The sequence below is a fragment of the Phoca vitulina genome, unplaced genomic scaffold (assembly GCF_004348235.1).
Source record: "Phoca vitulina isolate PV1807 unplaced genomic scaffold, GSC_HSeal_1.0 scaffold2, whole genome shotgun sequence".
Classification (NCBI taxonomy): domain Eukaryota; kingdom Metazoa; phylum Chordata; class Mammalia; order Carnivora; family Phocidae; genus Phoca; species Phoca vitulina.
Window position 1 is genome coordinate 67894665 of NW_022589705.1, and position 13284 is coordinate 67907948.

The 13284-nt window shown below is 48.2% G+C and overlaps 1 protein-coding gene across 3 annotated transcripts; it reads right to left on the bottom strand.

Moving 5' to 3' along the window:
- Nucleotides 1-4072: 4072 nt before the first annotated feature.
- Nucleotides 4073-12968, bottom strand: FAM183A (family with sequence similarity 183 member A). Of its 3 annotated transcripts, none has more exons than XM_032417195.1 (5): nt 12844-12968; nt 12438-12631; nt 9198-9257; nt 7136-7239; nt 4073-4258 (listed from the first exon to the last, which is right to left on the bottom strand). In XM_032417195.1, the coding sequence occupies exons 2-5, from the start codon at nt 12568-12570 to the stop codon at nt 4148-4150; spliced, it is 408 nt and encodes a 135-aa protein (XP_032273086.1). In that variant the 5' UTR covers nt 12571-12631; nt 12844-12968; the 3' UTR covers nt 4073-4147. The 3 variants fall into 3 exon arrangements, with proteins under 3 accessions (XP_032273086.1, XP_032273078.1, XP_032273095.1); XM_032417187.1 differs by having other exon boundaries at nt 12780-12968; XM_032417204.1 differs by lacking the exons at nt 7136-7239; nt 12844-12968 and having other exon boundaries at nt 12415-12729.
- Nucleotides 12969-13284: the final 316 nt, after the last annotated feature.

A 13284-nucleotide genomic window follows, 5' to 3' on the forward strand; every position in this document is an offset into this window, starting at 1 on the left:
TGGTTTTTTAAGACTTTTCTTCTGTTCCTTTCATTCTGTTTCCTTGGGTTTCCCCCAGCCCCTCCCTGTGCATTATGATACCCCTTTTTCATGTTGAGCCGTGTGGAAGTCAAGAGCCAGACTGCTGGGTTTAACACCTGTTTCTACTGCTTACCTGCTGTCTGACCCTGGGCGTTGTGTTAATTTTTTTGTGCTATCTCATCTCTGTATAGACATGAGTCTAGAGAGAGTCTACTAAATACAGTTTCTGTCCGCGTTAAGTGAGTTAACATATGTAAAATGCTTAGAACATTGCCTGCCATATGGTAAGAGCTTATACCTGCTTGGAATTATTTTGCCTGGGGGCTTTTCATAATGTCTGAGCCTTGGTGGTACATATTTGAGAGGTACTCAAATGCTGTCTGGAAGCTAGGCATAGGTGGGACATGGGTGGGCAGGCCACGTTGCATGTTAGGTTTTACTCTGTGTTGATAGGGTAGGAAGTTTACCTGCCCTCCCTTTCTCCATTCCAGTTTAGAAACCATACTTTAAGGAGGCTGGAAATACCTGAGAAGTGTACATTTTTAAGCAGAAAAAATGATTTATTTTCACATTGTTTCCTTTCTTGTAGCATCATTGGTGTATAAAATTTCTCGTTCCATATAATTCTTTCTGGTACCAAAAGAATGAATTTAGTTTTTGTAAACTAATTTCAGTTAACAAAATTCTGAGTGAACAGGTCATGTGTTCAGAAGACCAAAATGTTTTACCCTGACCTATTTTTGACAATCTACAATATTAGTGGATGGGGTAATGTATAGTAGTTCAAATAAGGAGCCTCAGAATCAGTTCAAGACTTTGGATTATGTGTGGAACATTTTGAGAGTTTTAAGAAAGGAGAACACAGGTTAACAGTTCACACTGGTAAGGCCAAAAGTAAGTCATTACTGCTAGTACCTTTAAAGAATTTGAAAACTTGTACCTACCTTTCTTCCTTTTCTTTTTTTTCTTGGATAGCAAATGGAATCACTTTCCTCAATTTCAGAGATATACTTCATAGAAGTCCTTTATGTCACCTCCTCTACCATATCAGCCCACAAAGTATCACCAGGGTGCAGGCAGAATTATCCCTCCCATTGCATTATATTGCAGTCCCATGCATTGAGACGTAGGTGGGGACCGGGCAGGTCCCAGCGCCAAATACAGGCTGTTCTTGCTTGTGGGTGGATTTCAGCTCTCAAGGTAGCAGTTTCTTGGCAACACTATTCACATTTCAGTGACCCAAGTATTGTTAACCATGAGTAATTGCAGAAAGTAGAAACTTTGCTGCTAGCTCTTCAGGCCACAAATCTCTACCTAAATAACATGCATAATGAGTAGTGAGCAACCATCACTGCGGGTGCGTGGGTGGTGGGTCACTACACATCTTACCCCGTTCTCGCGCACATGGCAGAGTGCCCTTGGGCGGCCTCTTCGTCTTCCAGCCATAAACCCACATTTTACAAAAGCAGACAATTGAAAGAGAATCCACCAAGAAAGATGAAAGTAGGACGAATAAATGCAGGCGATAAGGTTGGAAGTAAAATTTGAATAGGACACAAGTGGAGCCATAGGAGAAAAGAGGTGACAAGGGAATGGCGACACTTGCTTTCTGGAGACTCCATACGCAGCCACAAAGGGAGTGAGAGCGAGCTTATCAACGTGATGAGGAACATGACAAAAAGGCTGAAGATGTCCCTGAGGAGGTGACACCCATAGGAAAGTTCACATTAAAGGGGCCTGCGGGGGTATTTTGTAACGTTGAAAGTACAGGTGATAAAATGGTGGAAGCGAATCCAAACTTAGGAGGAAGACAGTTTGCCAACACGCAGAGAGGAAGCTTGCTCCATGTCCTGCACAAGGAAAAAGGCAAGCACTGTTTTTTTATAAGCAAAACACTTGATTCTCAAATGTGTTTAATGTTTTAAATTCTAATCTACCAAATGCTAGTTTTATTATTTTTTTCATTTTATGCATTTAACAATAGGTACTATTGTTATAAAATATAGTCTACTATATTTTAGTACTTTGATGAACTTTAAAAAATCTCTTCATCATCTTGGATATTGTATTTCGAGGAGAGCGTAAAAGGCAGACAGTTGATATGCAGAGATGTGAGTCTAATTCTGATTCTAGTATAAATTATAAAATAGATCAGGTCCCAGGTTCTTTTTCATCACAGAGTTGTTGGCTCTGAAAGTCGTCCCTGCTAGGTCTGTTCCTTTAAATGCAGCACATTCACTTCTTCAGCGTAAGAGAGAGAGTAAGCTGTTACTCTGTACCAGGGCAGTCCTCATTTTGCTCAGTAGCGCAGGACCAGAAAAATGAGCTGCTTGCTGAAATCATGCAAGGGGATCTTAATAAATTTTGACAAAATGTTTTAAAGGTATGGGGGTAGGGAGGGTGCTCAGAGTTTCCATGCCTTTTTCGGGTATGATACCTTCCCAGCACCTTGATATGTTTGTTCACTAGCCTAGAAGCTCTCCAAACCCTGAGTTTAGGGGTTTTTATTTATTTATTTATTTTTAAAGATTTTATTTATTTATTTGACAGAGAGAGAGCGAGTGAGAGAGGGAACACAAGCAGGAGGAGCGGGAGAGGGAGAAGCAGGTTTCCCGCAGAGCAGGAAGCCCGATGAGGGGCTCGATCCTAGGACCCTGAGATCATGACCTGGGCCGAAGGCAGGCGCTTAACAACTGAGCCACCCAGGCACCCCGTTTAAGGGTTCTTAATGGAGGTTTCACTATGTAGGCATGATTGATTAAGTCACTGACCACTGTTGATGGTCCATCTTCTGTCCCTCTTCCCTCCCCAGAGGTGGGGGTGGGGCTAAACTTCCAAGTTTCTCATCAAGATTTGGTCTTTCTGGTGAGCAGCCCCCATTCTGAAGCTATCTAGAGGCTGCTAAGAGTTGCCTCATTAGAATAAAAGGTGCCCCTATCACCTCTAAGGAAATGACATGGGATTTAGGAGCTTTGTGTCAGGAATGGGGGACAAAGGCATAGATCTATGATAGCACAGGTCACCTCCTGGTGTTTGACCACAGATCCCTTATAGCAAAAGGGCACATTTCTAGATGCACAAGTAGTCATTAATGATTAATAATTCATTACATTGTATGAAAATGTCTCCCGGGGCAAGGTCACTCAGATTTGCAGACTTCCATTAGATCTTGTCAGGTTCCAAAAGCAGGAGTGATCACAGCAATCTATGGCTTCACCCTCTCAGGCATAACTCACAACAGCCCAATGCAAGAGCTACACGGAGCAAGGTGTGGGTGGGTGCGGGGCTCCCGGGTGCTCTGGGGTGCTCCCCCCTCCCAGCACCTCCATGCGCTCACCAGCCCTGAGTTCCGTGCCTCTTTCTCTATGGGACCTCCCAATGGTACTACATGGGGTGGGGGGAGGTGGGGGCCTTTTCTTTAGAGCCATTTCATTTTTCCAGAGAGGAACCTGCCAGCTTCGGTCCCAGGGTAGAAACGCAATGTACTTGTGGGCTAGGGGTTCAGCCTTCCTTTGACAGATTTTCATTGCTTGTAGCCTCACACCTCACTCCTACCCTATGTTTTATGCACTGGCCCTGAGCCCTGGGCTTTCCCCGTTTCTCCAAGAGTAGACCTCCAGTGTGGGAGATGCTCCATGCCTGGCTGGTGTGTGGGGAGAGGATCTCCCTCCCAATGTCCGTTTTCGGTTCCCTGCTTCACAGCCCCCTCTCTCCAAGTCCTGAACCTCTCTCCAGGGCTCTGTGTTCCGAGGTGTCCCATTCAGTGTGTCCTATCTGTGGTTTCCTTACCTTCCTCCATCAACTTTCCATCTTTGAAATATGTCTTCAGTCTTCTTGGATGCTGATGTTCCTCTCCCATTCTCTCTGTTGTGCGCTCATATGTTTTTGTCTCTTTATTGTCCTTTATTGGGGTCTGGAGAGGCAGAGGGAATATTGTATGCATCTTAACCTGAAATTCTGCCACTAGTTTATAAGATCAAGGATTTGAAGCAGTGGATGTGGGCAGAAAGGAGAAATGTGAGACTCAGCTAGGAAGAGTCAGACTGATGCTTGAAAGTAATCTTTATTCATCCGAGCAGCACACACGTTTGGTATTAAAGACAGGGCCACCGTCAGCGCTGGAAGACTACTTGTGGCGATCATCTTCTCCCAAGCTCCACATTTTAGCCTTGTACAGCGTGATATCATTGTAGACCCTGAAGTGGTTCAGCCTGCGGTCATCACGTTCCGGGTTGACCTAGAGAGGAGAACGCAGGCATCAGAAGGAAACCTCAGCGGAGGTGGGACGACCTGGGTTCGACGTCGGATGGACCTGGGCTCGAATGTGTGGCCTCCAGTGTGTCTCCTTGCACAACCTTGTTTGGGAAATGGAAATGACAGCATTTACATCAAAATAGTTGTAACCTAGGCAGAGTTGCTGCACCTCCCTTTCCCACACCTGCCTTGGAGGCCACACCTCTGGACTCTTGGTCCCCATGGAATGGAAGCTCCAGGACGGCGGCTGTTCTATGTTTCAGTCGCTGCTTATCTCTAACACCTAGAACAGTATCCAGCACACCCTAGGGGTTCAGGACACATTTGTGGAATGAAAGAATGGATGCTGTTGATGTGGTTACACAGAGAACTAAGGGCAAGCACTCTGACATAAATTGTATAGAAGCTCTAAGATGAACTTATGCAATTAAAGGATACATCTTCATCAGATGTTACTAGGAGAGCAGAAGCTGAGAGGTATTTGAGTGCGGCTTCCCCAGTGTCCCAATATTGGGATTGGGGTTTTCTGCTTGTCCAGGGTGAGGATCTGCTAGGGGGCAGGGAGCTCTGAGTTAAATTCGGGCTGATCAAGCCTCTTTTGCCCCCAGTCATATCACTCTGAACCTCCGGCTTAATTAACTGTTATGGTTGCATGACACCTGGATCTAACTTTGGGGGGTACACTTTCTTACTCTGCCACCAGCGCCATCTGACAGCACTGTCCCTACATTTGTGACGAGGAACAGGCTTGGTGTATTCGTAGACCCTTTGCAACTCCACAGCGATGGCTGACCCGCTGGCACACACTGTCGCTTATCTGCAAGGCCTAGGAGGGCTGGAGCAGGGCAGGGTGGCCCGGGCACCCTCACTGGCCCTTCCTGTTATGGCCATCTGAGCCTGCCGTGAGATACGCTGGTCACAGATGCATTTCCACATGCACACTCTGTCCCCACGGGAGCCAGGCCTTTCCTCTTTAAGAAAATGAAGAATAGTGAGTTAAATTATTTGTGCTTTGTAATATTTTTTGAAGTTGCTTAATTATCTAATTCGGATAATTTATCTTTCCCTTCACAACCCTCCAGCCCCGCCCTTATTCACTGTAAGTCAGTCCCCCACCCATCCTCCTCCTCTGTCCCTTGGAGCATTGCTCTTTTTAGACTCCGTCACCCTGTGAGGGTGGGGTGCGCCCGCTGGACCCACTTCCTGTGTCCTAGTCTCCCAGTCTCCGCTCTCCAGGGTGAGGCCTCACATCTGAAGAGGAGCTGTTGTAAAGGAGCAGCTTCTTTCTGAGCCTCCCTCCCTCCCTCCCTCCCTCCTTATTACTGAGCTATTTACTCCAATCTCCCTGCAGTAGCCCTCCGGCAGAGCCCCATGCCCCAGCCTAGAGCTGTATAAATGGGTGAGAAGGCCAGGCCCCGCAGTAGAAAGGTAAGACCTACAGGATGTGGGCAGTTCTTGGGAAGGGTGCACGCTCAGTAGAGAAGGACAACTGGGATCAAGACAAGGGGCCAAGAGAAGCAGGTGCTTGCTCCCTGGTTGGGCTACGAGCTCTCTTTCTATTCCTCTTCACTTGCATCACAGTAGTCCGCATTTATTGAGCACTTACTATGTGCTGGGCACTGCCCTAAGCAGTTTAGACACATTGTCTCAGTTAATCCCCACAACACACCTTCAGGTGTCAGCATTATTGTTCCCATTTTAAGGTGGGTAAATGGTTGTTGAGAGGTTCAGGTCCCACAGCCAGAAGGTGGTGGAGCTGGGATTTGAACTCAGCTGACTGGCTCCAGAGCCACCACGTTACATTGATCCACGGAACTGAGCTGAATGGTGCGGGAGCCGAGGCATGCGGTGCTCCAGGAGCACACTGGGAAGGTGCCCAGCTCTGCCTGGTGGGGAGTGCAGGGCGCACGTCCCTTCCTGGGGCTTTATAAAGAGGTGACTCCTGAGCAGTCCTGAAGGACGAGGAGGACCCCCCCAAGGAGTATAGGCTAGGGTCAGGAGGCAGGCTGCAGGAGCAGTCTATGTAAGGACACAGGGCATGCAAGACCTTGGTGCCTTTGAGGGAATGCAGGAAGTTCTGATATAGCTGAGGAAGAGCGTCTCCAGCTTCACATCAGGTGCCAAATACACAGATGGACTAAAAGCCAAGTGTTAAGAAGATACGACAACTTGGAGAAAAATCTAAAAGGAAAGCTAGTCACTTGGCAACTCTGGATATCGAAGGTTTTCCTAAGCAAGGCACAAACCCCAGAAACCATGATGTAATAGGCTGGCACATCTGACTCAAAAACTAAAACAGTCTATGTGATAAAAGACGTGGGCAAGTTAAAAGACAAATGTGGCAGGAAGTCCTTCAAATTGTCTTCGTACCAGAAGCCTATCTCCTTGGGGGGTGATAACGTGCTGATGATCCATTTCCCAGGCTCCTCGCAGCTACCGGTATGTTTCCAGGCCAATGAGGGGCGTGTTGTTACCAGCGTTCCCATTTGACAGATAAGGGGATGGAACTCTGTGAGGCTCCGTGACGTGCCCAAGACCACCCTCCTAGTAACGGGCAGAGCAGACTCAGGCAGGCAGTCGCCAGCGGGCTTTGTTCGGTCCACACCTACACAGCGTCTGCCATGTGTTAGGCACTCTTCGAAGCACCTTACGAACACCACCTCATTCTGTAATATCTGGACTATCTCCATGTTACACTGAGGAAACAGAGTCACAGAAGAGCTCAGTGACTTACCCAGGGTCACACAGCTTGTAAGTGGCAGCCAGCACTCAGACCCAGGCAGTCGGGCCTCATACACTGTTCTCTTAACCACACACTCTGTTTCCTCTGTGCTTCCTAAGTAAAAGGAGCCACACTTACCAAGGGCTCTGAGTCCCATCCGATTTCCTGGCTTTCAGTCTGTGTCTCTGTGTATTTCTTCCTTGGCCCATGAGCAGCATGGTGGATAAGATTTAGAAACCTGGCTGGGAGATGATGCATGAGTTATGAAAGAGGCAGGCTTGGACCAACAGCTCCTGTGCCCCTTACTCAGGCCACAGCCTGCCTCAGAGACACAGCCCTGGGCCTCGGGGGCCTGCCAAGGCCTTGCAAGCCTCATCTTTCCACAAATACTGGTTGAGCACAAACTGTGCCAGGCGTTCTTCCGGACCCCAGGGGTAGAACAGCGTGTGACGGACATGGTCCCTGCTCTCCTGGAGCTTGTGGTCTAGGTGGGGTGACGGCGGGCACCATACCCAAGGGGACAAACAAATCCGACAGCGATGCCAGTTGTGAAGGAGGAGGACGCAAAGGGGCACAAAGAGGCAGGGGTGGCTACTTGAGACCAGGATCTGGATGCCAAGCAGGAGCCAGCCCTGAGACCGAGGCAGAGGAAAAGCACAGTACAGGCAGCAAGAACAAAGGCCCTGAGGCACGAGCAAGCTGGGCCAACGTGGCTGCGGCGGAGTGAGGAGGAGGGCCGTCAGAAGGCCAGATCCTCCGTACTGCTATAGGTATGGCTGCCAACCCCACGCCTCTCTGTAACTGCAGAGTCTGAGGACTTCCAAAGGTTTCATTTTAAATTTCCACCCTATCACGTCTCAATGTGAGAGAGGCAGTTTGACAACGGGAAGAACCTGGGCTTCCTAGTCAGACATTCCTGGCCCTTCTGCTACTAGCCTGACGGGTAGTTTAACTTCTCTGGGCCTCACTCTGCTCATCTGGAAAATGGGGAGATATCCAGAGTTGCCAAGTGACAATATCCACCTCAGCAAGATGACTGAGAATGAAGGACCTGGCCCCGGGCTGAGCTTATCCATAATATAAGCAGTTAGCAATACACTCCTGGCTCGCTTTCGGGTCCCTCGCTGCCTGTTACTCTCCTCATCACTGCAAGGCCCCAGCTCCTCTCCTTTCCTCCAGCTGGGCTGGTCGCCTCACCACAGATAACATCCTTACTTCCTCTGACGATGCTCTACGAGTCTATCCACTTGTCTGTCTCCGCTACGCTCTGAGATCCTCCCGCCTCCTGCCCACCCCACCTTCCTACCCTGTCGTCCTATATAAACCTTACATCTTTCCTCCATCAAATTCTACTCTAAGGTGGGGAGGGAGGCGAGCTTTCCAGGAAGGGTAGGGCTTCCATCAAATACCTCTCTTCCATCGGTCCTGAGCGTGGCCCACCCACTTGGATACCAGAGCCATCCCCACTACCTGCCTTCCTGGGCCATGCTGCTGTCTCTCATTTCTGTGCCTTTCCATATAACTCAGAATGTCCTTCTGGTCTTCTATACCTGACCTACTCCACCTCAGCCTATTATCACCTCCTCCAAGAAGACTTCCCAGAACTCCACGGCCTCTCTAGGGCACCTGTTTTCTCTGTTGTTGCCATCCCAATTTTACTTTCTATTTACTCGTCTGTCTCCTTCACTGCGGTATGAGGTCTGCACTTCCCCCCCCCCCCCCGCCCCATCAGAGTGACTGTCTCATGTAATAATGAAAGTAATAGCATTTCCTGATCACCATGTACGATACTGTTCTATACTCTGAGTACCTGCTTTATTTTGTTTAATCCTCACAACAACGTGAGAGATAGGTTCAGGGAGGTTAAAACCTGCCTGAAGTCACATGGTTAATGAGTGGTAGAACCAGGATTTGAACTCCATTAAAATGACTTCAGAGCCTCTGCTTGTAACAGCAAAATGTTTGATGAATGAATATATGAATGCACTGTTAAGGCCATTAGGAGTACATTTCTTGGCTTGACAGTCAATGAATTGGCCGTATGGTTGGATTTGTCAGTCTCCTGTGAGCTTCACAAGTGTGAGTCCAGTTTCCAGATGATCAAAGTGTTGCCCCAAGGTAACACTACCCTGACAGCTCTCTCCAACCCCCTGCTTATCTGTGCTCTCTCTCAGTGGTGTTCACAAAGCCTGGGACTTACCATCTGCGGGTTCCTCCAGGTTATCGTGCCAAGACATGGGCTTTCTGGTGATTGTGTGAACTAGAGAAAAACAGCATCATAGGTTCATGTTAAAACATTAACGCCCCACCCTCTTGAAGACTTACCCTAGCCAGACACCTGCTGAGCATTTTCTGAGTGTCTGCCACATGTCAGGTATTGTGCTGGGCACTTGGGAATAAGGCTCTCAAGGACCTCACAATCCAGAGTGGCACTGTCCAGGACAGTGGCCACCAGCCACATGTGGCTACTTGAATTTGAATAGTTAAAATTAAATACACTTAGAAATCCATTCCATAGGCACACTAGCCACATTTCAAGTGCTCAGTGGCCACATGGGGCTAATGGCCCCCATTTTGGACAGCACAGATACAAAACATTTCATTGTTGCAGAATGTTCTCTCAAACAGCTGGTCTACAAGGATGCAGACAGACCAGGCAGCCAAACAAGGTTAGACACATGGTGATATATCCCCTGAAGGCTATGTGATAGCAGAGGGGCAGAATCCAGAGACATCCATTCAACTCATAATTACTGATGCCCAGGAGACCGGGCTGTAAACAGAGGAGGTTCCTGTACTCCCTGAGCTTCTATTTGTGGTGACAGACATAAACGAATAAATACTTGGGCAAAAGTAAGTGAGCTGTAGAACAATAAAGCATGTTACATGGGTAGAGAGTTGATGGTGGGGTGGGAGTGGGGGTGACAGGTCCCTAAGGGCATTAGAGCAGAGTTCCAAATAAAGTGAAGGAATGTGCTGTGTGAGCAGAGCTCCAAATAAAGTGAGGGAATCCAAGAGTGAGCTTGGTGGGTTTGAGAAACATCGAGAAGGCCAGAGTAATTCCATGAAGTGAGCTAGGTGGAGGCTAGTAGGAAATGAGCAGAGGCCAGAAGGAACCAGTGGTCTCCAAAGTGATTTTTTTTTAATTTTATTGTTATGTTAATCCCCATACATTACATCATTAGTTTTAGATGTAGTGTTCCATGATTCATTGTGCATAACACCCAGTGCTCCATGCAGAACGTGCCCTCCTCAATACCCATCACCAGGCTAACCCATTCTCCCACCCCCCTCCCCTCTAGAACCCTCAGTTTGTTTTTCAGAGTCCATCGTCTCTCATGGTTCTTCTCCCCCTCCGATTTCCCCCCCTTCATTCTTCCCCTCCTGCTACATTCTTCTTCTTCTTTTTTTCTTTCTTAACATATATTGCATTATCCAAAGTGATTTTTTACCTCAGACTCCTACCAGTAAAAAACTTCTGAGCACACACCTAGTACATGTGTATTTATATGTTCTCTGTGTACTATGAGTAGTATAATTTCTTTCTTTATACCTAAAAGTAAACATAAATACAAATTCTAGTAGAAATATGAGTTCTAATTCTAATACTTCCTCACTTTACCCCAATGGATCACACTAATCATGTGCCCAAGGGACATGAGCTGGGAGACCTAGAAAGCCTGAATGTTGCCTGAAGGGATTATTTAAATTGTGGTAATGGACCAAGTTTAAACAGAATTGACCTTTAATTTGTTTTCCTGAAATTGGTTGGGAGCTCCAGAGGAAAGCCAGGTTAGTTATGAGCAAAATGACGACATTACATTTTCTGTGCTCTCACCACACCCCCCCACACACACACAAGCACACACACATACACACAGGGTAACTCTGTGAGATGGGTGTGCTACTTAGCTTGACTGTTGTAAGCATTTCACTGTATATGTATATCAAAATATCATGTTGTACATCTTAAATATATACAATTTTTATCTAGAAAGGGACATTACATTTTCTCTACAGAGCTGAGCTGCAGTGGACTATAGTTAATTAGGCCCAGAAGTTGGGAGAGAAGTTCTGGAAGAAGAAACAATGATTATGAAGGTAACAAGATGGGGAAAGGTGCGATATATTTAGGAAATCCATTTATTTAGACATGGTGGGAGAGAAGGGAGCTCGTGGCCGGCGCAGAGTAGGCACTAAAATATTTATTAAAGGAGCAGTGTGTGGCTGGAGAGGGGAGTCCTGATGAGGCCAGGTGGGCGGCAGAGCCCGATCCACGGGGATCTTATACACTGAGCAGATTAAACCTCAGTTCAGAAGCTGTGGGCCACTGAGGGTTACAGAGGGACTGGGGAGATCGAACTCACTTTTAGCATAGCTCCAGCCAGCAGTGGTGTAGGGGAGAGTGGGCTTGGAGGAAGAGAGTAGTTAGGAGCGCATCAGATCAGTGCAGACTGAAGTGAGGAGGGCCCTGCTGAGGCTTGGCAGGGATGCTGGAGAGAGAGGTGGACTCAGGCCCTATTTGGGCGGGGGGGGAAGTAAGTGAGGAGAGGTGGAGATGCTTCCACATGCACCATAGCCTCTCACTGAGGTCACATCACTGGAAGGGTCAGGTGAGAGAAATGTTAAGGAATAACCAGGACTGTGACCACTTCGACGTGTGCAGTGAGGAAGAGACTGAGGATGACTTCTAGGCTTCTAACTTGGGAGAGAAAAAAATTGCAGTACCTTCTGCTCAAACAAGATACTCTGAAATAGCAGCAGGTGGGGGAGAGGTGCAAGATGCCCCCAGTTTTCCAACTGGTGAGTTTAAGGTATCCATGTGTTGTCCAGGGGAAGAGAGCTGGGCGGTGGTTGGGGTGTGGGTCTGGGGCCGGTGATTTGAGACCCGGTGGCCTTCAGGGGCAGCTCATGCTACAGGACCAGATGCAACTGCCCAAGGAATGTGCCAGGTGAGGAGTGAGAGCAGGGCCGTTTTATCAGGGGGGCACTATGAGCCCTGAGTCCACCACCCCTGAACTTCCCAAACATCTAAGACAATATGAGAAGCCTGGAAAAACAAACAACTAGCTTATTAACAAACACAACTAGCTTATTAACAACAAACCAAAACACAAACAGCAAAACGAAACACAAAACCCTACAAAATATAATTTTTTCGAAAGCAGAATTTTAAAAAGCCTTTCAAACTTTTGACAAAAATACTATTTAATCGCGGTATGTGTGCATTTTAATATATTAAAGTATTTGATGGGATGCGGAGCCAGACCTTCCGCACCGCCCGCCGAGTCAGAGTCCCGAAATCTAGGGAGGGGGGCGAGGTCAGAGAAGGCGTCTCCTACTGTGCAGCGCCCCGCATCCCCGCCCTGCACCCCCACGGCCCCCCCCTCCCGGGGGGCGCCCACCCTGTCCCCTACCTCCGCCCCGGGGCGCCCCTCACCCTTGCGGAGGGGATTCACGTGATACTGTGTGTAGAGTTTCTGGGTTCGAAGCTCTTTGAGGTATAATTCCCGCAGGATCTGGTTCTGATGGACCTCATCTGGGATCACCTTCTCCTTTTGGCGTCCGGCCATGGCTTCGGCGGTGCCCGGTGCGGTCCTGCTCCTTCTCACTGCCCTCCGGACGCTGGCCCGGCTGCGGGGAGGGCGGACAGGGCGGAGCGCCGTCTCCAGGCAACGGCGTCCCACGCTGTCTCCCGGCAACAGCGTCCCGGATTACAGCCTCCCTTCGACCCCCTCCGGGCCGCCCATCCCACCCCCACTTCCAGAACCTTAGTTCTTACCCCGCTTCCTTCCGAAGCCCGAAGCTCAAAGCGGAAGCCCGAAGCCCGAAGCCCCACGACTCACCTTCCCCAGCCTCAAGATCCTCGTTACTAGGATGGCCGCTGCATACGGCCAGGAGAGGGCACACGTCCAGCAGCAGACCCAGGAGGTAATGGACTGGATTGGACCTCACCTTGGACAGTCATTTCCTGAGAAAGATTTGGGAAGGAGTCAGAAACCTCTCCCATTTTATTTTATTTTATTTTTTATCTCTCCCTCTGATTTCATCTTTTTTAAATTATTTTTTTTTAATTTTATTTTATTATGTTATGTTAATCACCATACATTACATCATTAGTTTTTGATGTAGTGTTCCATGATTCATTGTTTGTGTATAACACCCAGTGCTCCATTCACTACGTGCCCTCTTTAATACCCATCACCAGGCTAACCCATCCCCCCACCCCCCTCCCCTCTAGAACCCTCAGTTTGTTTCTCAGAGTCCGTAGTCTCTCATGGTTCGTC

Bases quoted from the DNA above. Each gene is read 5' to 3' on its own strand.
- FAM183A (XM_032417195.1), bottom strand. From the start codon at position 12,570: ATGGCCGGACGCCAAAAGGAGAAGGTGATCCCAGATGAGGTCCATCAG. The intron at 7,240-9,197 runs GTAAGTCCCAGG...ATCATCTCCCAG, and splicing joins CCTGGAGGAACCCGCAGATG to CCAGGTTTCTAAATCTTATC. The intron at 4,259-7,135 runs GTAAGTGTGGCT...TCTCCTCTCTAG, and splicing joins GATGGGACTCAGAGCCCTTG to GTCAACCCGGAACGTGATGA.